This window comes from Aphanomyces astaci, assembly GCF_000520075.1.
Source record: "Aphanomyces astaci strain APO3 unplaced genomic scaffold supercont1.63, whole genome shotgun sequence".
Lineage (NCBI taxonomy): Eukaryota > Oomycota > Saprolegniomycetes > Saprolegniales > Verrucalvaceae > Aphanomyces > Aphanomyces astaci.
This window is the reverse complement of record NW_009798326.1, coordinates 240,333-266,651: the sequence shown is the minus strand read 5'-3', so window position 1 is coordinate 266,651 and position 26,319 is coordinate 240,333. Positions and strand designations below refer to the sequence as shown.

The following is a 26,319-nucleotide window of genomic DNA, read 5'->3' as shown; positions in this document are numbered from 1 at the left end:
TCGAACCACTTTTCGTTCAAATGGACCACATCCCATAGGATCTCAAATTCGACGGTTTCGGGCAAACCGGCTTCACCGGCGGCGGCAAGGCCGCAAAATGCTGTGCGTTCTGCCTTGTTGGCGTCCGTGAGGAGCGGCTTTATTCGAGTCGACCGACGAACAAAGGTTCCTATCTTCAGGTGGCGGCTGAGTGTACCCCTGGAGAGACCAGTGGTAGTGGAGATGTCTCTCGTGGTCGATCGCTGGTCCATGGGAACATCACGTACGAGGTTCCGGATGTCATCGGGGGAGTACTTGGGGTTAGGACCAACCTTGGCGCACTTGTTGGACTTCAGGGTACCTGGGGTACAAAACGTGTCCCAGATATAGGCGACACTGCGGCGTTCGATGTCGAGCATTTCAGCTGTTCTTTTGAATGCGCCACGGACTAACTTGCCATTCACAAGAAAGTGATAAAGTTGTTGGATTACTTCAGCCTTCTTGCTGCTGGAGACGTCCTTACGTGTGCTGGGGGCTTGATTGACCATGGCGGCAAATTCAAGTGTGTTGGTTTCAATTCTAACATATGAAGTATTATTTGGTATACGATTTTGAATATTTGGTGTAATTTTATTCGGTTGGTGGAAATTCGATGTTCATTCTGGGCGCGAAGAAATTGCTTCGGCGATTACCATCCAATGCATGGTACCTGTAGTTTTTTATTGTCTTTTTAAAATGATATCATGCATCGAATTTGGTTAACACATTAATTTTCGGGGTCGATGACAACTCGTAAGGCATATTAATGTGGGACAGAGGAAGTATAACGTTACTAGTACGTCTATACTGTAGGATACCTATCTTACAGTCGACCATACACTGTACTACCACACAAGATAAACTTTGAAGTTGGGTCGAGTTTTGGCGCCAATAAACTGTAACTCTCCTCGCCGTTTCAATCAGCTCACACAGATTAGGAATTTTTCATCCGGATATCATCCCGTCCAGTATCCGGACCCACTCGCACCTCAGAAGTGAAAAAACCCAATGAGTAAGCTCTTGCAGCGTGTGGTGCCAGGGGTGGCCTTGGTGGCTGCCGGCAGTGCCGCTGGGGTATACTTTGAGCGGCATCTCAAAGCTCCTGAAGAACAGATCACGACTATTGTGGACGCCATTGGCAATACACCATTGTTGGAGATCAAAAGCCTGTCCAACCTCACGGGCTGCCGCATCCTGGCCAAGGCCGAGTAAGTACTGCCCACCACTACCACCACTCTTCTCCCTCCACTCCATCAACTAATGTAGTTGATCCATAGGTTTATGAACCCCAGTGGTAGCGTGAAAGACCGAGCCGCCAAGTTTTTGATCGAGGACGCCGAGGCCAGTGGCCAGCTTCAGCCCGGTGGTATCGTAGTCGAAGCCACCGGTGGCAACACAGGCGTGGGGCTAGCTATTGTGGCCGCCGCCAAGGGCTACCGCACGATCTTCACCATGCCAGACAAAACCTCGGCCGAAAAGATCGACCTCATGAAAGTAAGACCCCAGAAATACCGACGACTTGGTCACTGGCGTTAGGTACTAGGCGCCGAGGTGCACGTCCAGCCTGGCGTGGGTATGGCCGACACCCAGCACTTTTATAACCTAGCCAAGCGTATTGTGGCTTCCGATCCGCTGTGCTTTGGTCCGGATCAGTTTGAAAATATTGCCAACAGTCGCGCGCATTACGTTGGCACGGGGCCGGAAATCTGGCGGCAGACGGCTGGCCACGTCACTGGCTTTGTTGTGGCCTCAGGTACAATCAATCCATAGAGTGTATCGAAATAGTGTAATAGTGTATATGGTGTATATGGTGTAATGGTTGACCTACACGAATAATCGCTTTCATTGGTTGTTAGCTTTTCGTTCAGTTCTATTGGTGGTGGTACACATTTGATTCACAATTGTATTGCAAACCCAGAGAGGTTGATGCTGTTGAATGGCGTATATAGATAGATATACCATATATACCCTTTGACTAGGCTGAGATCGTCTACTGTATCTAGGTATATATATATAGAGCATTTCAACCGAATTTGGCATTTTGAGTCAAGTAGCCAATAGCATTCCTGTTTAAGCTGTACTGTACAATGTTTAGTATAGATCAGGTTTGCCAAATGCGAACATTGGATTGGCAGAAATTCACCAGAATGTGATTTGATTGGCGGTTCATGAATTCACATTTTCTTAACACATTCGATTATGTTGGAGGCTCCAGTTTCGAATCGATGGGACAATAGATATTCTACAAATATATTTTACATGATAACCTTTTTTGTATAAATATATAGGCACGGGGGGAACTATTGGTGGCGTGTCCAAGTTTCTGAAAGAAAAAAATTCGGCGATTCAAGTTTGGCATATCGACCCCATCGAAGGAGGCGCGTCGTCTGACTATGTCAATACCAAACAAAGTCAAGTTGGTCCCGATGGGTTTGAGTACATTCCAAAACGCGACGGCTCCACGGTACAATTAAAACTATGGCTTGTGAACAATTTAAAATATGGCTTGTGAACAAATAAATATGGCTTGTGAACAATTAAATATGATTTGTGAACAATTAAAAATATGGCTTGTGAACAATTAAAATTATGGCTTTTGAACAATTAAAAATATGGCTTGTGAACAAATCAATATGGCGTATGTACAATTAAAAATATGGCTTGTGAACAATTCAAAATATGGTCTTTGTGATGGAATAGTTGAGGATCTGACTGGATATATTTAGGTCGCCGAAGGCATTGGGTTGGCTCGGGTGACACCCAACTTTAAGACTGGGTTGATTGATCGCGGGATTTTTGGCACCAACGCGGAAATCATTCAGATGGTGTACTATCTATTGCGCCACGAAGGTTCGACATTTATATATATATTAATTTAAAGGGAATCGAGTATATATATATATTAATTTAAAGGGAATCGAGGTATTGATCGATATGATAGGGCTATTTGTGGGTCCAAGTGCCGCGTTGAACGTGGTTGGGGCTGTGAAAATGGCTCGCGAACTCGGCCCTGGCCACACAATTGTGACAGTGTTATGCGACGGAGGTGACCGCTATCGCAGCAAATTGTTCAATGCCAAGTGGCTCGAAGATGAAAAGCTGACGCAATACGTGGACGCCCCCCTCAAGTTGTGAGGTTGTTTTTGTTTAGACTTTTCGGAGATGTTGTTGGGTATATAATACAAACTGGCAGCGGCAACTAGCCAATAGAGTCGTTATCGGAATCGAGTGTCGGAATAAGTATCTTGTCGGAATACTCACCGGTGCTTTACTATGTGTGCGTACTACGTAGTTGTGGTCAGTTTTAGAATAAGGGGAAGACTTAGAGCAAGCGCAACCAACAGTGCCTCCAGTGATTTCCTTACTGTTAGTAAAGGGGCTAGCTACTATTAATGTTGTAGGTTACGACGGCGATAATAGTGAAGTCATGAAGTTGCAATTGTCTCTATATGTGGCACGAGTATGTGGCTAAGGTTACCAGAAGATCAGCAGTATCTATGTAATAAGTCAACGATGTTTTTGAATTAGTTGGTGAGAGTAGTACTAGTAGTGTACTACGTAGCATTGTTGTGCTCATTCTAATCTGGAGCGTTGTTGAGAATCAATTGACACAACCAAAAGTCGGCGGATTTAGCCAATCAGATTGCAGGATTCCATAATCAACATCAAATTAGTGTGTGACTTCAATTAGTGTGATACCAATCACCACAGGACATACAGTAATAAGGTAGTGCATCGATTTCCAGAACCATTTTTGGTCTGATTTGCGTCCATTTTATCCAAAGCCATCGCTTCGCCACTAATTCGAATTAACAGATTTTGCGTGTATGGTGTCCAGATATAATTCCTGGGGCATATTTTAATGGTGAGAGATGCTCGTTTTACCGACGATTGTGATGTGTATGCAATTGAAATACTGGTATAGAAGAACAAATTGAAACGAGTTTTCAGCCGAATCAATTTTCTGCTGCGAACCACACTAATGTTCTAATAATAGTATTTATATTCACAATAAAATTTCAATATTTTATCATCGTCAATTGGTTTTATTAGACACCATGTAAGTTAGCCTGATTAAATTTTGGTAATAATATAATACAAAAGTTTATTTTAAATTCACAACTACTCGTCGAAAGGCGTCAGCGCATTTTGGGGTACCGAACATGTAGCGATACCCGTCCTCACTTACCCACCTCACTTTGCAGATCGAATCTGTATCCCCTTCATGGGTTTGAATCCAGGCTGTGGAACCAAGATTACTGTTTCATGTGACGAGGACATTTTTATTGGCATTGTGCAAAAATATGATGCAAACTTTATGAATAGTATCACTTTGTAATATTACAGACTTGAATATTAGCATATCCAATCACATGGCATGACCTTCCATTTAAGCTATCTAATTGGTAGATAATGAAAGAGTTCAGGAATTAGACGTGCCTCAGAAAATTGATCACTGTCAGACATGAACTGACTATCCCAGGCGTGGATGGACCATCCACGTATCAAAACTCGCATCGTTATGCCGGAAAGCGTGAACGATTGCGTTAGCCGGATAATCTGGGGTGATAACCAATCAAAAGCTCGGAATATCTTGAAAAAAATACAGTGAACCGTGCGCTTGTACGATAACCCCTGTCGATGCTTAATTGGACCTGTGAACGCCATCGACTGTTATAGTCCTACGTCAAATGGCTGATGTGTCCACCCTGCTAACACCGCCGCCACAGCCCTTAACATCGCATCGACAACCAAGTCGCCCCGATTCTGAGGGCGGTGATGGAGGCATCAGCAGGATGAACGAATGAGTGAGTACCACGTAGATTGTTTTGTTAGAGCTCAAGTCACAGTTGGCTCATGGTATGAGAATGCGCATGCTATGATACTATACTAGTAATCGATAAGCTCAAAGGTGTGTCCACTTTTTAGTGACGAGTGAGATAATTTACGGCGTCGAACTGCGCCATGCGCATCGACATGATAGATTTTACTCAAACGTTCGTTTGAATGTGATGGGATAGTCGTCACGTGGGTTTCATTTGATGCCGCACTCGTAGCAGCTACATGTAGTCAGAGTGTGAATCGGAATAAATCCCATGGTCTCATGGGGGGGAAGTTGCTCTCAGGAGGTTTTACCTCCCAAACTACGACCACCTGACATTCATAAAATGTAAGTGGCCGGTCTGTCAGAGTTTGATTTTCAGTACTAACGTTACAGGTTGTTTCTGGTATATGCTATGCGCGTTATGTTCGCCAAGCAATCGATATATTTCGTCCAGACCCTAAATCGTTGCAGTATATTTCGACTAATATTCAGTACTTCAAGTATCTTAGAGCATCTCCAACGGTAAATTCTAACCTATTGCTAAAGCATAGGTTAAAGTCAAACTTCGTTTTTACGGTTGCTATTTTGGCACTGTCCGGACTTTTTAGAAATTTCGACTCGCAGAATTTCTATTTTCGCGTGAAATAGCAACAAACCCTCCGGATAGTGCAAGAATTTCTATTCTATATCCGTAACTTCGAATTGAAATAGAAATAAAAACACCGTTGGAGATGCTCTTACTATGTGACCCCACAACCAGTAAATTTCACACGTTGTTCAATATATTTCAAATGATGTTCCATGTATTTTGATTTAAGATGCAAATCAAGTATTTAGTAATTGTTCACCAGACGCTAACTTCTATGGCACCCAAGGTTTCGGCTTGACCGTAGAACAACTCAAGCTACAAGGTGTAGGATTGTAGAGGATTCACGTCGACTCATGTCTATGCTTTAGACAAGTTCAAAATGCTATCCACAACATGCGATTTACTTGATTTCCATCTAAAATCAATATACATGGAACATCATTTGAAATATATTGAACATCATGTGAAATACACTGGTTGTGGGGTCACATTGTACTTGAAGTACCGGATATTAGTCGAAATATACTGCAACGATTTAGGGGCGTAATATTTCGATTGCTTGGAGAACGTGGCGTGAATCAGTTGTGCGTCGGACGAAATACACCGAAAGTAACGTGAACTTACATATATTACTACTATTAATACATGAAAAATGGTGTTGTACCACCCTTGACGAGTTGAGACGGGCACTATACGAACAGTAAGTAGTTTACGGTACGTTTTGATATGGCGTGATATAAAATGCCCACAAGTTCAAGCCAACCAGGCTATATATTCCCAAGAATAACGTTAGCTTAGAATCGACCTCGTACTTGACAAGTACAAAGCTTGTAACTTGAGTCAAAACGTCAATCTCGACGACTGTTGCAATTTGTTTCAAAGTCCACATTGCACAAAATGTGCAATGTTACGTACTACCTCAGTACTACAGTAGAATAAGATCTGACAGGTCAGTATGGTTAATCAGAGCGTGCCGGCATGTCATGACGCCGAGACATCACGTAGAGCCTCTACAGTACTACAGGACTGTAATGTCAAACTCTGTTGGCCGTCCGACATGATCTCAACCGTCCATTGAACATTACCAGTATTGACACTTCATTTTGAAATTAGAGTTCATGTTGGAAACTTATCTTTGAATGGCTCTACTGTATCAAGCTCAGCGGCGAAAGTGTGGCCTTGCAAACGACGCTCGAGCATCAAGGAAACGTACAGTATCCTGTGTGTCGACTTGACTGCTGCCAGCGCTGCCTCCGCATCGACGACATCGAGCCCTTTTGCACACGCTGCCAAGCAAATGATAGCCGTTTGTCGTGCCAGTCCGCCGTGCTGTGCATGCACGAAGAAGCGATTTCGACTGTTTGATCTGACCACGAAGATACTAGTATGGCGCTACGATACTTTGCTGAGTTGCCACTGATGGATGTTATTTAAACGTCCAATATGCTTCTCTCGCCCAGACAAATTCTGGCCATCGGCCAAGCTACCACAGTACGTCATTACATTAATCTTGGTGGTAGAAGTACAGTACTGTATAACATACGTACTAGTACTATTTACACATACGAAAATTTGTCGGTGTTTTATTTACGATATTATTGAACGGACACTTTGGTTTATTTTGCATTTAGAATTAAGCCGTGATCACTTGCCACAATCCCGTGCAGCTACAGTACAATATATACTTCGAAGTACTAGTACTACGTAGTATATATTCTTACGGTATCATGACTCAACCTTGCTTACGAAGGAACAACGCCTTGGTGTAGCTGGCCGTCATATGCAAGTGTCTGTGATACCGGTAGGTCTTTCAATGACACGAGAGGCCCATCATAGTGCTACATTTTGTCCTGAAGAGCCAAGCTGGGACAACCCCCAATTGATGGGGTCGATACAAAACACAACTACAAATGTAGTACTAGTACCTTGATAAACAATAATGTTGCGAATTGCAACCGTCCAATTGACATCGACAAACACAATCGTCCACATCTTACCTCGTGTGGACGTTGTGGCTAGCGAAATCGTTCCACTATGACTCTCGAAATAACCCACGGACAACTCCCGAGTATTAGTACTCGGGACTATTATATTAATAGCAATGAAAAGGGGTACTATTAATAGTATACAGTAATCCAATATTCTCACCTTCTCAAATCAAACTCAAAATAGTATGACCATCCCCAAAAGTACTGTACACACCTCCTACAATGATCTATCAACATTTTAGGGAACGCTCGACAAGGGGTTGCATTCTGTGCTTTGTGTCTGTGAGTATTCGAAAAACTTAGTACTTTGGCTTGAATGCCTGACTATTCTCTACACCTTGCCCTTGCCACTTCGCATACCGTGAAAGTGGGACTGTAGTGACGATTGTCGATCCCAAGCTGTAGTTGAATATTCGCGTCTCTATGGACCAACGTAGCCACGTGACTTTTCACTTGGCGTGTTACCGTAGTAGTATTAGCATTATTTAATAGTACTCTACTATTGTGTGGTCGCACACAATCATGGTACATCAGACGCATGTTTGGGAAACAACAGTCGACATCGAGTATCCCAGGTGAAGTCGAACCAGTCAGTCAACAAGTGTGATTCATGCAACAGGCAAGCTTCACTTTTTCCATCGCCATGGGCCCAGATCAGACACAGAATCGTACGTCCTTGCCCGCAAAGAAATCATTTCAGACGTCCCTCGCCGAGTAATGCCAAGGATGGCTTGACAAAGCTGCCCCCCTCACTCTAGTCAAAGCTTCCCCCCTCACATCGAAACCACCACTGCTCACCAGATCCATGTTACAAACCACAAAGTCCTTGTACCTGGTAGTTACACGGTGGAGATATACAACCTCCAACGCACGAACAAGTTAAAGTCAGACTTGTGTGTCGTGATTACCAATTCTTATCAAACTCACGTCGCAGAGCAGAGTAGAGTCGACCAACGCACGATTAAATGCCATGGAAAGAGCTCATCAAAGCCCCCCTTTCAGTACCCCCACAAGCGATCTCACCCCCCGCCGTTGTAGAAGCGTCCTAAGCTGTCACGGAATACGACGCTAGTGTGTAAGCTATCTACGAGGACGATAATAGCAAGTCCACCCGTACTTCTGTGCATTCCCCCTCAAAATTACGAATACGATTAAATTTTGGGGGACGTTCACATATACTGGGAGCTTCTTCTCACACTGAAGTAGGGTTTGGCTGTCAATGAGTACATACCTAACGGTAATATGGTCCTGAAATGGATGGATGGTGCGGTCACATCGATGAATATCCGGATGAATGTCTTCCTCCGATTTTGAGATTCCGCGCTTGATTTGACAGTGTGAGGGTAAGAACAAATTGGAGATTATATTTCAAAGGGTTTGTTCAATGAACGAGGTGTTTTGAGCTATCTCTGCTCAAAAGTGGCGACTGAAAACGCTCCTTGGTATGGTGAGATATTTTGACCAAGCCAGGATTTAACTGGCCCGTAGCATCTTACAGTATGGCATCAGGTACAACAAAACCCATCTGTCAAGGTGGCGGTGATGACAAGCCAGTGTGAATAATTCTCCAAGAGCGTCATGCACTTCTTCGCGTGCCTCCAGCGATGGTTCCGGCGCTTTCGTCGGCTACGAGTCAAGTGTACATTGTGCTTAATAGTGTCAAGGCAAAGCCACTACTTGTGCGTGACCTGCCAGGCGTGTTGCTGTCGAAGTTGCTCCGTGGAAGACATAGGAACGAATCAGTTTTACTGCAGGTGGTGCACCAAGCACTCAAGCCACATCATGTCTGAGTCGTCAGTGGATCATCGGTCGTCGGCAGGGATACGTCGGGGCTCTCGGCGGAAACCGCGCGAGCTTGAGCCAGTCCTCGACTACTCGGACGTGCCCGTGCTCGAAGTCAAGACTGCCAAGATGTTCCTGACCACAAGGCAAGTACTGGCGATTCGAAATATGGCGTCGAGTGCTAGTACCCAGCGCCTGACCAAGTCTGCATAACGAGAACAACGCGAACACTATTTATCTTCGTATTTACGACCGACGTGAAGCTGCCCCATGTGGTAGTACAACAACGTACGAATATGTACCAAACCAACTCGGATAAATACTAACGGTATGGAATACCAGTCCTTGATAGAATACACCCATTGAAATATAACCTCCAAATTGTTGTTCTTATCTCAAATCAAGCGGACGACGAGCAAACATAATCAACGGAAGTATTCATACTGGCCGCCTTATTGCCTCAGTATATTTCCCGACTTTACAATGATCCTTTACTAAGAGACATACATACTTAAAGGGGACTTGGAGCTCGCATTTCAAATTCAGGTTGTTGTGAACAACCTGCGCGTCCCAAAATCGCTTGCTATACATGCAACAACAGCAACATCTCCATACAAACCTTGACAGTAATCTGGAAGGATATAGAATTTTGGCAGCGCTGTTCATACTACTTCAGTATGTACTCGAGTGGTGCACCTGTAGAATCAACTGCAGTTAAATATTGATATTGTTGTGTTTTACTCTCATATACTGGAGCGACATGGAGATCAAATCGGCACAACCAAATGCACAGACGTAGTATCGGCAGAAGTCTTTATCCAATCAAACTGCAGGAAACAATCATCAGAATCTAATTGATGTTTACAGTTAATTCGTGCAATATTGTAATAATCACCACAGGACAACTTTTTACATAATAAAAAATTCAGTACAAAGTATCGATCGTTACATTTATACAAAATTCAGTACAAAGAATCGATCGATAGATTTAGCGAATCAGCCCAAAAGTCCAAATTCTAAAAGGACAAAGTTGGTTTCGACCGTTTCGCAGCAGTTACACTCTGCCGTTGCCGCATTCCACCCTGGATCCATCCATCTACAGTTGGCGGAATGCGCAAATCCACGTCATGTCTCGACATTATGATGCGGCTGCACGTAGAAGACCTCGCGGGGGTGAAGGCGGCCTTTGAAAGCTACGGCCGCGATGGTCTCGACCTGGAAGCGTTTGTTCGGATAATGGTGGAACGCCTTGTGTGGACACCGTCGACGGTGGTGGACCTAGTGTACGAACTCGTCGACTTGTTTGGGCATATCGTGATAAACGTACGCCCCTCCCCTTCTCGAGTGTATCATCGGTCCATGAAAAACAAAAATGTGACATATCGTTCTAGGGCCAAGGCACGATGGTGTGGGAAGACTTCACGTCGGCGTTGATCGAAGCTGGCATGGCCACTGGATTAGATGAAACGCACTGGCGAGACATGAAGTACGAGGACAACGTGCTGTTTGTCGATCGCACGAGTCGCCAGCCAAAGCACGTCGAGTATATTTCCGAGATCCGCAAACTGATTGTGTTTGAAGGCACGCGACCAGTGATGCAGGTATGTACATTGTTCATCATGTCAAGAGATTCCTACATAACTTCGTCGACAGATCTATGACCCAACCGCCATCTTAGCGTCCGAAGCAGCGGAATCGAGCGTGGATGACCCCGGCAATGCACCCACCAGCTTGCCCCTGACTCATGAAATACATCCCCTCGCCTACACCAGTGGGTACCGGCGCGACCAGGACGCCGTCCGCTCTGAGCACAGCCCCGTGCAAGTAAATGCGTTCGTTTCTGTTGGTTTTTGCCATATGTATGTTAGGGCCCGTCTGGCAACCTGGAATATTACAATATTCTGGCCCAAAACGCCATTTTGGGGCCGAATTCTATTGAAACATCTTGCAGAATTTTAACCCAAATCCAATAATTCCAAGTGGGGTTTATTTACTCCTTGAGGTGGTCCAAAACGCCAAATTACAAAATGGACCATTTACCCCCATTTTGAAAATGGCATTTTTGGTTTATCTCATTTTGCCAGAAAATGGAATATTATTTAGAAATGTATCCAGACGAACCCTTATTATTTGATTCGACTGTAGGCCATCAAGTACTTGACAACGCTCGACATTCTGGCCGTGTCGGCGGGGGACTTGAAGCTCTCGTTTTGGAACTGCGCCATCATGTTTACGTCGGAAATTCCGACGCCCATGGAACTCGTGGCCACTGAACACCCCCAGCGCATCCTCGAGTGGGCCCCCAAACCCTCTAGACTATTTACCGTATCCATTGACAACCGCATTCTCGTGTGGACGGTAAGTCAAGTCCCGCCTGATGCGGGTGCTCTATTTTGTGTTGAGGACGAGTCTGGATGCCGCAAAACATGGCATAAAATGACCGTTTTTTAAGGGTTCGCCTGGTAACCGGAAATATTGCAATATTCAGGCCCAAACGCCATTTTGGGACCGAATTCAACAAATCTGATCAAAATTGAACCATGTCGTTATTGCAGAGTTTTAACCCAAATCCAATAATTCCACGTGGGATTTACTCGTTGAAGAGGTCCAAAACGCCACATTACAAAATGGACCTTTTACCTCCATTTTGAAAGTGACATTTTGGTTAATCCCATTTTGCGAGAAAATGAATATTATTTTTGAAATGTTACCAGACGTACCCTAAGAAAAGATGGAAATATTCCATTTTCCGAGATTTTGTCCCTCTGGATGCCACCTAGGTTCAAAACTTTATGCCACAATTTTCTTGAGGATCGGGTGTTTTATGGCATAAAGAAAATGGACCGATTTGGTCCAAACTTTTTTATGGAGGTTTGTGTTCACGTTCAAGTCTTACTTCAATCAGAAATGAATAATTTTTCCATAATTCAACTGGCATCCAGACAACTTTGTAGATATTATTTCTTTTCTCCTTTTTTTCGTGGGATATGAGACTTTGGGAAATTTTTGCAGATTTGATAAAACGGTTTATGGTGTAATTTTATGGGGTGGCATCCAGATAAACGCAACCCCAACCTGTCGACTTGGTGTTTTAGCCGCCGAGTTGGTGATTTTAGGTGTCGACTTGGTGGGTTTACGTGTCGACTTGGTGTGGGATTTTATGTGTCGAGTTGATTTTAGGTATCGACTTGGTGATTTTAGGTGTCGACTTTGTGGGTTTACGTGTCGACTTCGTGGGTTTAGGTGTCGACTTTGTGGCTTTACATGTCGATTTCATATGTTCACAGCACAACCACATGTCAATGTTTGTGTTTATAGGTGATCGTGAAAGGGAACAAAAAGTGCTGTGTCGCGTGCACCGCCATATTGGACAAACACTCAGACATTGTCCAAGGCTTGTTACTCGTTAACGACGACACCCTCGTGTCGTGTAGCATGGATTCGCTCATTTACATCTGGGATCCGAATACGTTGGAGTGCAAATCCACTCGGGCCGGTCATAAGCGAGGCATACGAACCCTAGCCAAGCATTCGTCGACGGTGTTTGTGTCGGCAGGTAGGACAATTACGTGGTGATGCAATCAAAACGGTGCTTAACGCCATATGTGTACTGGGAACGATGCAGGGTTTGAAATGGACATGTTGGGGTGGGACGTATCCGGATTGAGTATCGCGCCGATATTTCAACTCACGGGGCACATGGCGCCCATCGTGGCGATTCAAATTGTGACGGGGTTTGACCAAGCGATTAGTTTGGACGAAGATGGTATCGTTGTCTGATATATACTTATATTTCTACACTAGCATATAAACATACATATATACTATTACAGTAATAGCATATATACGTATAATTATTCACTAGCATATATATATACATATATATACATATTATATATATATACATATATATATATATGCTAGTGTATAATTATATGTATATATGCTATTACTATATATATGCTAGTATATATATATTAATTTATACTAGCATATATATATGTATTTATATACTAGCATTTATATATATATATATATATATTTCAATACATTGCAAGTGTCACGTCCAAAACATGCATTTGTAGGATGGTTCAAGTGGTGGAACTTGCAAAACCTGATTTCGACCGACGACTGCGACCGGTGCCTCCAAACGTTTCGGTTTGGCAACGACCAGTAAGTACCCCCCTACGATGGTTTGCAGTGCGTTTATACTTGCGTTTTGTATAGGTATCCGTGGAAGCCAACGTCGTTTACGTTGTTTCACAACGGGGCAACCATTATCGCCTGTGGCTACCGTGTCAAGTGGGTCCATCGAGTGCGCCTCAAGTCCAAATCCGTTGCGTCCAACACGGTGCTGTACAACGACAGTTCGTTCACTGTGCTAACATCCACCGACAAGGGTACCAACTAACGTAGTTAATCGGGGGTTTCGGGGTTCTTGATATAGTTTTGTACTGTAGAGATTCAAGTGTGGGACGCGCTCACGGGGGCGTTGTTGCATGTGTTTCGCAACGTCACGAAAAGTGACATTACCCAAGTCGTGTTTGACTCGTTGCAACGGAAATGCATCGTCGCCAACCAAGTACTCCCTACCTATGGTCGTTAAACCCAGGTAACGACCTCATGGCTGTATAGGGCGGCGAACTGTTTGTGTTGAATGCCGCGAATGGCGCGTTGCTCAAGACATTTCCGAGACATTCGAACCAAATCAGTTGTCTGGTTTACTGCAAAGAAGACACGTGTGTCCTCAGCGCGTCGTGGGACAAATCCCTTCGTGTGTACGACGACATGGCGACAAATAATCCTCTCTTGCGCAGTATTTCTGGTACGTGATTATGATATTCCTTTGTGTTGTGTATCCAAAACATGAAAAAAGGCCTGTTTCGAATCGTATATTACTGAAATATGACACTTTGCTCGTTTTGTAATTAGAGAAAATAATATGTGGTTAGGATGTCAAAAAAAAGGCCAAAATCTTCGATATTTTGGCAATTTCTAAGAAATTTGGCGATAAATGGAAAATTATCTGTCTGGATTCAAAACTTGGAGAAGTTAAATTTGTGCCAATATCGCATTTTTCGCCAAAAATTAAAAAGGAGATTCAAGGGACTTTTTTTTCCCTGAAAGTTGGCAATACCTGAGAATCGTAGATTTTCTTTCGAAATCAGTTTGTTCCAGACTGTCAAAAATAGACGACAACCAAATTCTTGGAAGTCCTTTGAACCAAATTTTTCGAAATATTAATATGTAGGCAAAATTGGGGTGTGATCCAGACCCACCTTTATTAAATGTATCCCCCTTGTCAAATTAATAGATGTTGGCGTCTTGGGTGCCAAATATATCAGTGTTGTGTACCCAATAAAATATTTCTCCATCAAACAATATATGGACCCTTCCATGGTCACTTGTATTCGTACATGTGTCGTATCCCACTCGTGAAAGTGACGTTCGACTTGTCAGCAATATATATTCTCCAATTTGATGTATCCAAGACCACCTGGTTAGGTGTTTTTTCTGTTTTTCCTTGTCATGTACCCAAACGTATGGTATAGATGCCCACGAGAACGATATCAAGTGTTTGGCCTATTCGCATTCGCTCAGTCTCGTGGCCACAGGCAGCAACGACGGCCATATAAAAATCTGGGATTTTGTGTACTTTTTACTCGAGCAGCAGCACCACACAACGTCCGAAGTCAACTGCCTCGTGTTTGTCGAGCCATTTCCGGTGCTCGTATCTGGTCACGAGAACGGCGATGTGCATGTGTTTACCGTGCGCCCCGCTGCCATCCCACAGCTCCTCTTTACGTTTTCGTCGTACGTTACTAAATTTACTACCAACTAACCGAAACCCCGAACAGTTACTACTTGACCAACTAATGGAAACCCCGAAAATCTAATACACCCCAAACTATATAGACCAGCGTCGATTGTGGTATTGCAAACGTATTATGACGAGAGTGGCGGCGACGTCGTTCGAGAGGGTATCACGACCGGACGACATGTGCTGGTCGGGGGCGACCAAGCAGGCATGCTTCGGTGCTGGAACCTCAGCCATGTAATATCTAACTGTTATACGTGGATTGGTCTTGCCAACCTTTGTTCGTAATTATATTGTGGATGATTCGGTACAGATTTCCAGACCCCACCGAATCGAATCTCGCCGCCGAATCGAATCACGAATCGACGCTATTGGCTAATCCAATTTTGAGTGATTCGATTGGCTCTAACAGAAAGGACAAGTATATTCAACCAATCAGACCTTGAGAGTGATTCAATATTGATTAGACAAATGGAAGTTTATAGCGAATTCACAATATATATATATCGTCCTTTTACCCAAAATTTGATTTTTTATGGTCGATCGATTCGTTGCATTGTGCTTTCGAGTGAAATTTCGTGTTGTGGCGTGGTTTCTCGTTGGAAATTTAAATCGATTTGATTGGCTACCTCAGATGAGCTCAAAATTATTAGCCAATCAAAATCTTCTGAATGAAATTCAACCAATCCGATCGATTGTGGATCGGTTTCGTCGGCGTGATTCGATTGCACCCCGTCCCCAAATTTGTATCAAATCGACAATACTGACCTTTGTATGTAAAGGTCGTCCTGTTTTCAATCACATACGAATTCGATGTTGAATTGGTGGTCAATCGATTTTCTTCCGATTTTGGTGATTCTGCTCATAATCGATTGAACGCTCCAATGTTCAAATCGACATGGCAATATCTAGGTGTTTGAAGCGGGGAGGGTCGCCGCAACTGTGGAGCAAACGCTGCCGAGCAGCCAAGACTCGTACAATCCACGACGGCGCATCCATCGAGAAGGCCACAACGCTGCTCGTCTCGATCGCCATCTCCACCAACTACCACCAACCCACCAGCAAGGTCTTGAGAGAGTCATTTCGCCAAATAGGTTTCGAATCTATTTGATCCATATTTAAGCTTGTACACAACACTATACTTAGTACATAACGATGAGTACTATTATATATGTGGGTTTGCCCAACAATGTGGAGGGGTCAAACGTTTGGATTGGCAGAAATTCGACTTGACTAAGTGATTTGATTGGCTCACGAGGTCCTTTAATCCATTCTCCATAGAAACACCCCAGTTGAGCCATGCTGGTGCCCACTTGATCGAAGTTGTGGCCGAGTGGAAGGCGCACTTGATGGGCATCCGAAGCATGTGTGTGGTCGCAGAGTCTCCCCAGGTCATTTTCACGTGCTCGTTTGACAAAAGTACCAAAGTGTGGGCATACGGTGGCGAATGTCTGGGCGTTCTGTGTGGGGACAAGGAGGGTCCGTTCTGGCACTTGGCCGTGGACACGGACAGCGTCTCGGAGCGCAAACTGCACTTTGCCCAAGCCCTGTGGGGCCGCTTGAAGGACCACCTTCAGTTAACGACATTGCAAACTCCAACCACCACCCCTACTACTTTGTCCCATCGGTAGGTTTGAAGGGGTTTCGGGTATTCAGGGCAATATAATATATATATATATGTAAATGGAAAAATAGTATATATATATATATATATGTACATGGAAATATAATATATATATGTAAATACCACTATATGTTAGTATGCGAGTAGGGCAAAAAATAGGAGGAAGAATCAAGCCGTGATAAACTTAGTAGAGCCGCCTTGCATCGACACACAACCAGAGCCACCGACGGAAAAGGATCGACTGTTTGGCCAATTAAGAGGGGAAATGACATATAAAAAGCCGGAAATTCAACTCGCACGGGTATACCACAAGCCAAGATATTGTCCTTTTACCCAAATATTGGACTGGTGTGCTGATTCGTCAAATCCATCGATCGATTTTTGGTACTGAAGTTTGTATGTAAATATTGTCATGTCTACATTTATTGCACTTCTTTAAGTCACACAGTAACTGATTGTTCTCCTGTCATCTGATTGGCTAAATACTCAAACCCCCGATTCTCTAATATCGAATAAACAACATCCATAGAAACATGTGATAGGAGGGGTCGTTAAATTGGCGATAAGTGGTCGTTTTGAAATAAATACTACTAGTATATAACATATATTCTTATCGAAATTAGGAACGAGCGTGGGAGGTGGAAGCGGCCAAGTATCAAGGCCGAATGGAAAAGATTTTTAAGCCCAAGCCGTCGGATATATTACTCTCGTCTCCTGTAATTCCTTCGATCCCGTCTAGCTCGTTCATGGAGGTACATACCTTGTTACTATGGTGCTATTGATTTAGTGTAGAAATGTCAAGTGAAAAATCATGTATCGAATAGTCGCTGGACCAAGACAACTGGAGCGACACTGCCAAATCGACCCTCACGGCACTGCCCCAGCTCAACTCGACGCAATTATCTCAAGTGCCATATGACGACAAGGACAATTGGAAAATCGATAGCAAAAATCGACAGAAAATGATTTACAACCACTTGTACACAGAGACCTGCCGCACTGCCAAGTACGACCCCACCAATAACGTTCCCACGTATTACTTGATTATATAATTATATTGTGCTTTTCATACCCAAATTTGGACTGTTGGAGTCATTTCACCAAATTCATTTGATCGTTTTTTAATCTTGAACTTCGAAGTACAAAGTAGACTATGCATAATTTAGTTGTCCTGTTTTGCCCAATTAATCGTTTGGATTGGCAGAAATTCGACGAAGAACGAGATTTGATTGGCTTAGGCGGGTCTAGAATCCATTCGCGAAAGACATTTGGATTATTCTGCTACGTCCAGTTTCGAATCGATTTGACAATATAATATAGACAATTACAAGGCAAACGACAGCCAAAACTCATGCTCGAAGCCATCGACGTCGCCCCGTCGGCATTTCTATTGCAAAAACTGGGTCCTGACAAAGCAACTTATCGCAAGCCCAAAGCTCTCCAACACCAATCAAGTACCAAAGCTCTCCGACGAGTAGACGGGTTAACGCCGTCGCCTTCGCTGCCAGCTTGTAAGTTAATCAATTTGCTCGTAATATGCATTAACCACTTGAACTGATAGTACGGCACACGACAGCCAGAACGACTTCTCCGCCGCGAAAACAACTAAGTGCGCCGAAGTACCCGCCCGACAAAATTCCTCAAAACCAACACATGGACGAGATTGAGCGCATCATTCAGCACGTATGTAGATCCGTGTTTACCGTGCTCAAATTCGTCAATTAACGCTAAAAAATTATATGATGTTTAGGCCACGAACGGCCCAATCAGCGGGGTCAACACGGCAAATTTAGCCAGCCAAACACCTTTGAAAGTAGCTCCAGTGCATGAGAAACGTCAGTCGTCCGTGCTGCAACGCTATACAAAGCTGATAAATGACGAAAATCTCGGCAAAAAAACATCGAAGAAACAGAGTGGAATGAAAAATTCGTCGAAAATGGCACGAATCGAGTCCACCGACATGTCGACCAAGTTGGTGCACAATAAAGCTATGGTACCGGACAGGAAAAGTCGACCAATCAAAGGCGTCGGAATGATGGACACGACCAAAGACCAAGTCCAATCTGACCAAGCATTGCTCATCCGACAGACTTTTGGTATGTTGAGGAACTTGTTAGAATTTTGTGTTTGCTGTGCATGTTATGAATGGGATGAGCGATGATAGGGTAGGATGTTATGACGATTTCACGTTGTACAGTATAAAGTATGTTATGAATCGTAAATATAAATTTTTTTCTTATTTTTAATTCTTAAAAAATATTATTAAGAAAATCAAATAATTTTATTTGATGCAGCAGTGCCTTGGCAAATGGGCTTTCAAGATCCCGCTACACCTGTTATGGAGGGTATTATTAATTTTCATCATGATTTATTTTTTTTTTTAGTACTAATTGTTGTTTTTGTTTCTTGGATTTGATTAATGTTATAACATTTATAACGAGGTTGTTTTATATATAGTATTCTCAATGAGTTATATATCATACTACTGCTACGCAGTACTTCAGAAAGTACTTTTGCTATACATAAACTACGTATTATGAATGGGATGATCGGTGTTGTAATGTTATAATGTTATCGTTTGGGGTTGTTATATACTACTAGGATGTTGTAAATATGTTACGATGAGTAGGACCGTATGCCAAGGACAGTGTGTACGAAGTTTGCAAGTTGTTTGTCGACACGGACGTCGACAACAGCGGATCCATTGAAACGAAGGAGTTTGTGCAGCGATTGATCCAGGCCCAAGGCCCCGAAATGAAAGACGACCTTGAAATGTACATATATATATATATATCACTTTAACAGCAAATTATTCATAATAGTATTATCGTCGGTGTAGTTTGTTCGACCGCATGGACCACGACCACAATGGGTCGCTGGATATGGTTGAAATGCTCAAGGTATGTCTGAATACTACCTTGATGGGTAGGGACAACAAAAAAATATACTTGAAGTGTATAGATGCCGTTCAAATGTTATTTGACAGAATACTAATATGTATAAAAACACAAGATATATATAATATATATATACTTCGAAGTCTAAAATAAAATAGAAGGTTTAGGGTGAGTCTGGATGTCAAGTAAAGGCCAAAATCTTCAACGTTTTGGTCAATTTCTAACAAATCGGCAAAAAGTAAAATATTTCTTTGAAGTATCTGTCTGGATCTAAATTTTGGAGAATTCAGTATTTTGCCAAATATCAGTTTTTTTACCGAAGATAGAAAAGAGGTTCAAGGGACTTTATTTTCCTTGAAAGTAGAGTTTCAAGGAAAATCAGTTTGATCCAGTCAGTACAAAATAGGTGACAACCAAATTCTTCGAATTACTTTGAGCCAAATTTTCGAAATATGAATTGGGCAGAAATTGGGGTGTGATGATATCCACCCTTGTATAATTTATTGGCATCTTCTTTGAAATTCACTACAGATCTCCACATTGACGACTAGGCCGTGTTTCCCAAAGCCAACGCCCGTGTGCGAGAAGACATGATGGCGTACTCAAGATTAGCCTTGAATGCTGCGTTTGCAGCAAAGCCCAAGCAACGAGAGCTGACCAAAGGCGCGATCGACGACCTCACCCAATTGTTTCGCGTAATCTACTGGAAAAAATATATCACAAACATATGTTGTGAATTATGAATCCAATAATGTGGAATGTATAGATCTTTGACAAAGACCAGAGCGGAACGATCGAGCCAGGCGAGCTGCTGCAAGGCTTAAAAGCCAATGAAACGTTTTACGCTGGGCGTCACGAATACGGCGGCAACAACAACGTCGGCCGTGTGACTGTCCAAGACATTGAACGGCTTTTTGCCCAGTACGACACAAATGCCAATGCGTCGCTCGAGCTACCGGAATTCATCGAACTCCTCCGCGATTACTTTGAGTAACCCACGCGTAGTTAAAAACTAACGTTACAGTACTGGGTTTAAATGTTGTGGGATCGATGCTGCTTTGATAAGAAAAACAGAACACTACCTTGCTGTAGCATGCATCATACTATTTAATAGTATGATTTATGACTATTAAAATAGTCATAAATCATAAGCATGTCTTCGTTGTCCCTATTAATAGTACGGAGTACTGTACTAGTAGTAGGTAACAAATCAGGAACATAATCGTGAAAAAAGCTTGGTCATACCCGGACTTGAACCGGGGACCTTCTCCTCCACGTCAAGGAGACGTGATAACCGCTACACTATAAGACCATCTTAAATCCGTTTTAGGAATATTATTTTAATAAGTTTTCGTTTTTCACAGCATAGAATACTAATGTCTGATTGGCTGACACGGTATTTGCCCCATTCAGTGAAGTTGAAGCGTGTCTTTGCCCAACCAAAGGCACCAACACCTGCCAACCTGTCATGACCAGCAGCAGCACGTTTGCACCCAAGTTCCTACCTCCACCAGACGCTGCCCCGACCGACGAGACTGACGAGCAGTACCTCGCCGCCCAAAAGTATGCGCTACTGTTGATCCAGGACGGCCAAATCGTCGAAGCCGACCGGTTCCTTCGAGCCAGAGGGTACACGCATCGGCTGGCGTCGTCCGTCCTACAGTACCCCTTTGCAGGTGCCGTTGTCCCTCCACCACTCATGTCGGACACTGGTCCTGCGGTGGACCCTCGGCCCTTCGTGTGTGCCGCCGACAACGCGTTGCCGTCAGCCATGCTCGCGTTCATGCAGCATGCGTTGTCGTCGTCAGACTCGCCGTTCTGGCGCGCGCACGAGTACTCTGTGGACCCACCGTCGCCGTACTTTAGCTACGTCCACGACCTATCGCAGCCCCGCGTGTCGGGTCTCGACGACGTCGTGCATTATCTCAAGCACCTGGCGATCCAGCGGTTTCCGGGGGTGTCGCGCGCCAAGTTCGCCGAGTGGTGGACGCACTGCCGGCCCCATGATTCCGGCCATCAGTTCCACTTTGACAGCGCAGACGAAGGCCGCGGCGGCGTGCGCAACCCGATCGTGTCCACTGTCACATTCCTGGAAGCGCCGTGCGGGGGTCCCACGGTGGTCACTGACCAGCGCTTTGGGTTTCCAAAACTCGGGCGAAACGGGTGGCTCGTGCACCCCCACGAAAACAGGTTCGTCGTATTTAACGGCAAAGTGCTGCATGGGGTCGTGCCAGGACGAAAAGGGGGCGACGACGCGGACGTAGGACGGTTGACACCCCCACGACGGGTGACGTTTATGGTGGCCTTTTGGGATTTTGACGTGCGCCAGTCGCCGCCCCTGGCCGGCGAACGCCCGGGAAGCGCGATGCCCCTAACATGGGGGGATGACGATACCATGCCCGAGTGGCAACAGAGGTTTCGACCGCGGTGTTCCGTGGCAGGGGGAGGTGACGACGACGACGACGGGGCAGTCAAGGATGTGACCCCCCTAACGCTCCCACGAATCTGGGAACGCACGGACGGCCTAGCGTTGGACAACAAGATGCCCGCGTACGACGGCTGCTTTCAGGGGTTTTAAGCACCGGAATAGATATATGTACAAGTAAGTACCAATCAACATGCATAACATGTTTGTTGGCCAGTACTACCGTATACCCCGCCCCCCGCTTCAGTTAGTACCTATGATTTCTCCGGTTCGAGCTGTACCGGTTTGGACCAATAGACCTCCTGACTAATGATTAACACAATGTCAAATGTGCGGATACTTTCGTAGAATTATCATGTGCTATTGGATTCATGAAAATGACTGGTCAATGATTCGTTTAGTTGTCAGAAGAGTAGTCATTGGGCAATCGCATAGTACGCGCTAAATGATTGGATGATCATTTTATTTGGTGGTAATCAATGACGTACCAGTTAATGTTTTTGGAAACGCCTCAGTCATTTCCAAAACCATCGACTGCTTCCCGATAATAGCAACCAATCGACTAAATGGCACGCCGAACGAGCTTTCATGGTTCCGGTTGGTCATGTACCTAGTTGTCTCGAATTGACCAGAAATATTTAATAACCATGCCTTAATTATTATTTTCCATTCTACGGAATTCCTAGGCCAGAACTTGACTTTTGTATGCAATCGTAGGCGCACACCCCTACGATTTCGCCATTTCGAAATCCTCCACCTCGTTTTTTTTTCAAGTTATATACGAATTTGTGGCAAACATAAAATTTCGCAGTTCATTTGTGAATTGACGAAATCGTAGGGAGCTGGTCCTACGATTTTCATATCCAATGAGATCTCAAGAAAATCACAAATTGCCAATCCTCCTCTATCGTACACGTCACATGCCAAAAGGGAATGTGAGGCGTCCTAATGGTAATGCCATTGATAGCACTAGGTATGTCACGTTAGCAGTGCGCAAGTTGTGCTGCGTTGTATTATTACGTAGTAGGAAGGAGCGATCGTTATGGAAGAGTTATAGTGATATGTTGATAGTCGAGCTGGACGCGTTTGCGAATATCAAGACTTTATGGAAATTCTTACTATTAATAGTATGTGGGCCATAAGCACACAAGAGAAGTAAGTATATCTCTGTTATGAAGCAAGTATTGAACTATTTACGGGTCAATGGCCTATCTACATTTCTCCAATTCAAGTGCACACAAGTGCATAAATCTACTTCAGGAGTGCCGTTAATATCACGTGGTTGGATGTTTACCTTTGAGGACCTTGACGTACTAGTATGTAGTATGTATGGCATTACATTACTCCATGCAGAGGCACGTTGGAGTCGTCCGACGGTAGCTGATGCCTTTCAAGCGGGCAAGGTCGTAGTGACGGAATGGACGCTTACTACAGTCAACGTTGATGTCGAAACTACTACCGTAGTACATGACTATGATATTCCATCGACGCATAATTGCACTCGTATCATGCAGCCTGCATTGCCAAGGACTATCCTCAATAGTGTTTCGTGATGAGCACGGATTTGTGATTGAATTATCCAATCACTGTACACGAGTGTTTTCATTGGTTGAATATGAAATCGTAGGCAATCTCCCTACGAATTCCATAAATAAGTCCATGAATGCTCGAGGCCAGACTTTGAACGCTGTAGATGTAGAAATCATCTAACGTAAATGGCCAATTTATGGTGCAAAGAGACCTCGTCGTAGAATGCCCCTTATTCGTCTCTCAGGACCGTGATTTCAATTCTGAGAAGTGCTGCGTGAAGCCGAAAGGTTGGGCATTCTTCAGCTTATTTAATCGGCTTGAATCACTTCATCTTAGCGTTCATTTACTTCGATTTCCACTGAAATCAAGGCAAAATCGGTGGGACGGTTTATGGTGCACGGTTTAAGCTTAAAATATGTATGCTGTTTTTGCTTATTTTTTTGTGATCTCATTTTTCTAGTGATTCGATTGGCTATTCCAAAACTTAAGCAATTCCATTGGCCATTTTGAGTGCACCTTAAACTGTCCCGTGCACCATAAACTGGCCATCTACAGGTAGGCACCACCAGTAACTACTGGGAGTTAGCCAACCGCCTACGTCGTGTCGCTATGCCCCAAAAAATACTCTCGCTCAACTGGCACGACGAGGGACGCCAGCCACGCCGCTCCGTCTTGGCTGCCCTGACGTTGCCTGGTAACAAACGCCGTTATATCGACCATGTCCACCACGGCGTTGTGGGACAAGGCCATCAACGCCTCCCGCCGCAACCCAATTTGAATAGCACGTCGGGCAGCGTGTTTGCGGCCGTCGGGGAGATGGTCCGGGTCCCACTGAATGCGGACGTTCGAGTGCGCCACTTGGTCCTGCCACTCGGATCGCGTAGACGAGATCGCGTCGAATGAACTCAGCACGCCATCGCGCACCACGGCATCGAACTTGTCCCGTAGGAGCGTCACGGCGACGATGCGCTCTTGGTTACGAGCTTGGGCCCACGACGACCGGTACATCATCCATAGAAAGTTCGGCTTGATCCAAGTCATTCGAGTTGGGATGAATCCGGCGGCGGCCACTACCGGGTAGTGGTAGTTCTGGGCTGTCACGAGCGCGTTAGCGATGGCCGCATTGTACGCTTGGTACACGACGATGTGGGAGGACGAGTGCTGCGCCAGGATCACTTGGCCTTGAGCCGGCCAGTGGAGAACCGCGTCGTGGTACAGCTCCAAGGCGAGGGGTTCCATGTTGACATCAAGAAAATGACAGACCATGACCTACCTACCTACCCTGAGTGAGACCCTCATTCGCGCGACCTGTGACGATTTCAAACCAACACTCTCGAACACCGTGTTATGTACTCACTCTGTAATCAAATTGGTCCAATTTGGCGGAGAAACTGCGCCGTCGTCCACCATATTGAATGCTAGGCATCTTTCGCGAGTTTTAACACTGTAAATACTAGTATGTAGGAAATGTCAGTGAATTCAGATGAAAACCGGTACAGCTCTAAGCGGTACTTTGAAAACTATTTAGGCATGCGCATTGGTCTTACTTAATCCATCACACAGCAAGTACATCCTTGGAAGGCACACTGGGTCCCATTGGTCAAGGGTCTGTCGACACGACGGAAGCGAGCTGGATAGGAGAAAAAAGAAGAAAAAGTGTTTTCACGCGTGCTTTTTGTCGTGTAAGGTTCAACCTATTTCAACAACATACGATTACCATTTTATAAAGGTTTATACGATTTGAACAGGTATCATGTATAGAAGTACCTTTTAAACACAAATGTTAGGGTTCAGAACCAGCAATCATGCATGCAAACCTCGATACTTTATCCAATATATGTATGGATAACTTGGCGAATACGACAATTCTATCCGACATTAGTCTTATTGGTTAAAAGTTCAATACTTCGTACCTTTCATTGGTAGAGGACTCTTCATTTTCAATACAAAGACCAAATGTCGTATGTTGGTTTTTAGAGAAGTCTCTGACGAGGTGAGGACATGAACCGTGAGGACACGGCGTGGATTTGATTGGCTCTTACAGAAAAGGCTACAGAAGCTTTGCCATTGGCTGCCTGGGTTGCTATTGTGAATGCAAGGTCCCCAGGATTTTAGTACTGATCTCCCCCCTTAAACGAAACGGGGTAAACTTTATAATTTTTGAAACTTTATATTATCAGAAGGTGAAGACTTTTCAAAATTCAAACTCTTAAATTGTTTGGCATTGAAATGCATGACTTCATTTACAAAGATGAAAAAGATGTCGCTAGTGGACAAGCATGCTCTGTATTTAGAGCACTTAAACAATCCTACCACCTCCTACTCCAACTTGGCTATATGGGCTGCTCATGAGTTCAATCTTGCGACCACGCCATCCATATCTACCATCGGAAATACCCTCAAGCACCACGCGACGCAATGTGATCGAGCCGACAGCAAAGACCGAACAAACAATCGCCGATCCAGCCTACCCGATGTCGAGGAGGCGCTCGTGGCGTGGGTCCTTCGATGCGAAGAACTCGGGGTTTGTCTCACCGGTGAGCTCATCCGTAAGCAGGCGCTCGCTTTTTGTGCGACCATGGAAGTTCCTGCCGATCAACGTCACTCGTTTTCAAAGGGTTGGCTGTACAAGTTTCAGCGAAAACATGGGCTTACCAGCAAGCTGCAACACGGCGAAGCTGGATCGACGCCACCAGAGACAGTGGAAGCAGGGCGTGCCGAAATGCAGACCATCACGACTGGATACGAGCCCGCCGACATCTACAACATGGATGAGACGTCGTTTTTCTACTGCTTGTCACCACATCGCTCGATTACACGAAA

The 26,319-nt window shown here is 44.4% G+C and overlaps 7 protein-coding genes and 1 non-coding gene across 12 annotated transcripts in view; 5 read left to right on the top strand and 3 right to left on the bottom strand.

The window, feature by feature from the left end:
* Nucleotides 1-527, bottom strand: part of H257_14860 (hypothetical protein) — a gene marked incomplete at both ends in the record, with an annotated part of 1,422 nt that extends 895 nt beyond the window's left edge. The window contains one exon of the mRNA XM_009842764.1: nt 7-527. Within this exon, the coding sequence (XP_009841066.1) occupies nt 7-527 (521 nt within the window). The remainder of the gene's footprint in view (nt 1-6) is intronic.
* Nucleotides 528-1,017: 490 nt separating this feature from the next.
* On the top strand, nt 1,018-3,242 carry H257_14859. 2 transcript variants are annotated; one of them, XM_009842762.1, is made up of 6 exons: nt 1,018-1,226; nt 1,296-1,512; nt 1,555-1,771; nt 2,307-2,482; nt 2,745-2,868; nt 2,960-3,242. In XM_009842762.1, exons 1-6 carry the CDS (start codon nt 1,027-1,029, stop codon nt 3,151-3,153), a joined length of 1,128 nt encoding a protein of 375 aa, XP_009841064.1. In that variant the 5' UTR covers nt 1,018-1,026; the 3' UTR covers nt 3,154-3,242. The 2 variants fall into 2 exon arrangements, with proteins under 2 accessions (XP_009841064.1, XP_009841065.1); XM_009842763.1 differs by lacking the exon at nt 2,960-3,242 and having other exon boundaries at nt 2,745-2,899.
* Nucleotides 3,243-8,949: 5,707 nt separating this feature from the next.
* Nucleotides 8,950-9,447, top strand: H257_14858 (hypothetical protein). Its single transcript, XM_009842761.1, has one exon. It carries the CDS (start codon nt 8,999-9,001, stop codon nt 9,413-9,415), a length of 417 nt encoding a protein of 138 aa, XP_009841063.1. The 5' UTR covers nt 8,950-8,998; the 3' UTR covers nt 9,416-9,447.
* Nucleotides 9,448-10,243: 796 nt separating this feature from the next.
* H257_14857 (hypothetical protein) lies at nt 10,244-20,583 on the top strand. 4 transcript variants are annotated; one of them, XM_009842757.1, is made up of 24 exons: nt 10,244-10,525; nt 10,594-10,803; nt 10,856-11,026; nt 11,348-11,560; nt 12,521-12,758; nt 12,828-12,968; nt 13,288-13,375; nt 13,430-13,602; nt 13,663-13,784; nt 13,838-14,027; nt 14,755-15,016; nt 15,119-15,257; nt 15,933-16,086; nt 16,302-16,647; nt 16,792-16,945; nt 17,268-17,396; nt 17,469-17,650; nt 17,965-18,155; nt 18,206-18,327; nt 18,395-18,740; nt 19,274-19,418; nt 19,484-19,544; nt 20,093-20,236; nt 20,308-20,583. In XM_009842757.1, exons 1-24 carry the CDS (start codon nt 10,313-10,315, stop codon nt 20,533-20,535), a joined length of 4,362 nt encoding a protein of 1,453 aa, XP_009841059.1. In that variant the 5' UTR covers nt 10,244-10,312; the 3' UTR covers nt 20,536-20,583. The 4 variants fall into 4 exon arrangements, with proteins under 4 accessions (XP_009841059.1, XP_009841061.1, XP_009841060.1 ...); XM_009842759.1 differs by having other exon boundaries at nt 20,073-20,236; XM_009842758.1 differs by lacking the exons at nt 20,093-20,236; nt 20,308-20,583 and having other exon boundaries at nt 19,484-20,050.
* Nucleotides 20,584-20,777: 194 nt separating this feature from the next.
* Nucleotides 20,778-20,853, bottom strand: H257_14856. The gene has a single exon. It is a non-coding gene; the product is annotated as a tRNA-Val (tRNA).
* A 112-nt stretch (nt 20,854-20,965) lies between these two features.
* Nucleotides 20,966-22,862, top strand: H257_14855 (hypothetical protein). Its single transcript, XM_009842756.1, has 2 exons — nt 20,966-22,143; nt 22,805-22,862. Exon 1 carries the CDS (start codon nt 21,010-21,012, stop codon nt 22,117-22,119), a length of 1,110 nt encoding a protein of 369 aa, XP_009841058.1. The 5' UTR covers nt 20,966-21,009; the 3' UTR covers nt 22,120-22,143; nt 22,805-22,862.
* Nucleotides 22,863-23,873: 1,011 nt separating this feature from the next.
* Nucleotides 23,874-24,776, bottom strand: H257_14854 (hypothetical protein). The gene has a single exon (XM_009842755.1). The coding sequence runs from the start codon at nt 24,760-24,762 to the stop codon at nt 24,091-24,093; it is 672 nt and encodes a 223-aa protein (XP_009841057.1). The 5' UTR covers nt 24,763-24,776; the 3' UTR covers nt 23,874-24,090.
* Nucleotides 24,777-25,747: 971 nt separating this feature from the next.
* Nucleotides 25,748-26,319, top strand: part of H257_14853 (hypothetical protein) — a gene marked incomplete at both ends in the record, with an annotated part of 2,035 nt that continues 1,463 nt past the window's right edge. The window contains one exon of the mRNA XM_009842754.1: nt 25,748-26,274. Within this exon, the coding sequence (XP_009841056.1) occupies nt 25,748-26,274 (527 nt within the window). The remainder of the gene's footprint in view (nt 26,275-26,319) is intronic.

Coding starts and splice junctions, on each gene's coding strand:
- H257_14859 (XM_009842762.1), top strand. CDS start 1,027: ATGAGTAAGCTCTTGCAGCGTGTGGTGCCAGGGGTGGCCTTGGTGGCT. Junction 1,772..2,306: donor TGGCTTTGTTGTGGCCTCAG/GTACAATCAATC, acceptor ATAAATATATAG/GCACGGGGGGAACTATTGGT. Junction 2,483..2,744: donor CAAAACGCGACGGCTCCACG/GTACAATTAAAA, acceptor GGATATATTTAG/GTCGCCGAAGGCATTGGGTT.
- H257_14858 (XM_009842761.1), top strand. CDS start 8,999: ATGCACTTCTTCGCGTGCCTCCAGCGATGGTTCCGGCGCTTTCGTCGG.
- H257_14857 (XM_009842757.1), top strand. CDS start 10,313: ATGCGCAAATCCACGTCATGTCTCGACATTATGATGCGGCTGCACGTA. Junction 16,087..16,301: donor ACCACCAACCCACCAGCAAG/GTCTTGAGAGAG, acceptor CATTCTCCATAG/AAACACCCCAGTTGAGCCAT. Junction 16,946..17,267: donor CGGAAATTCAACTCGCACGG/GTATACCACAAG, acceptor TATCGAAATTAG/GAACGAGCGTGGGAGGTGGA.
- H257_14855 (XM_009842756.1), top strand. CDS start 21,010: ATGACCAGCAGCAGCACGTTTGCACCCAAGTTCCTACCTCCACCAGAC.
- H257_14854 (XM_009842755.1), bottom strand. CDS start 24,762: ATGGTCTGTCATTTTCTTGATGTCAACATGGAACCCCTCGCCTTGGAG.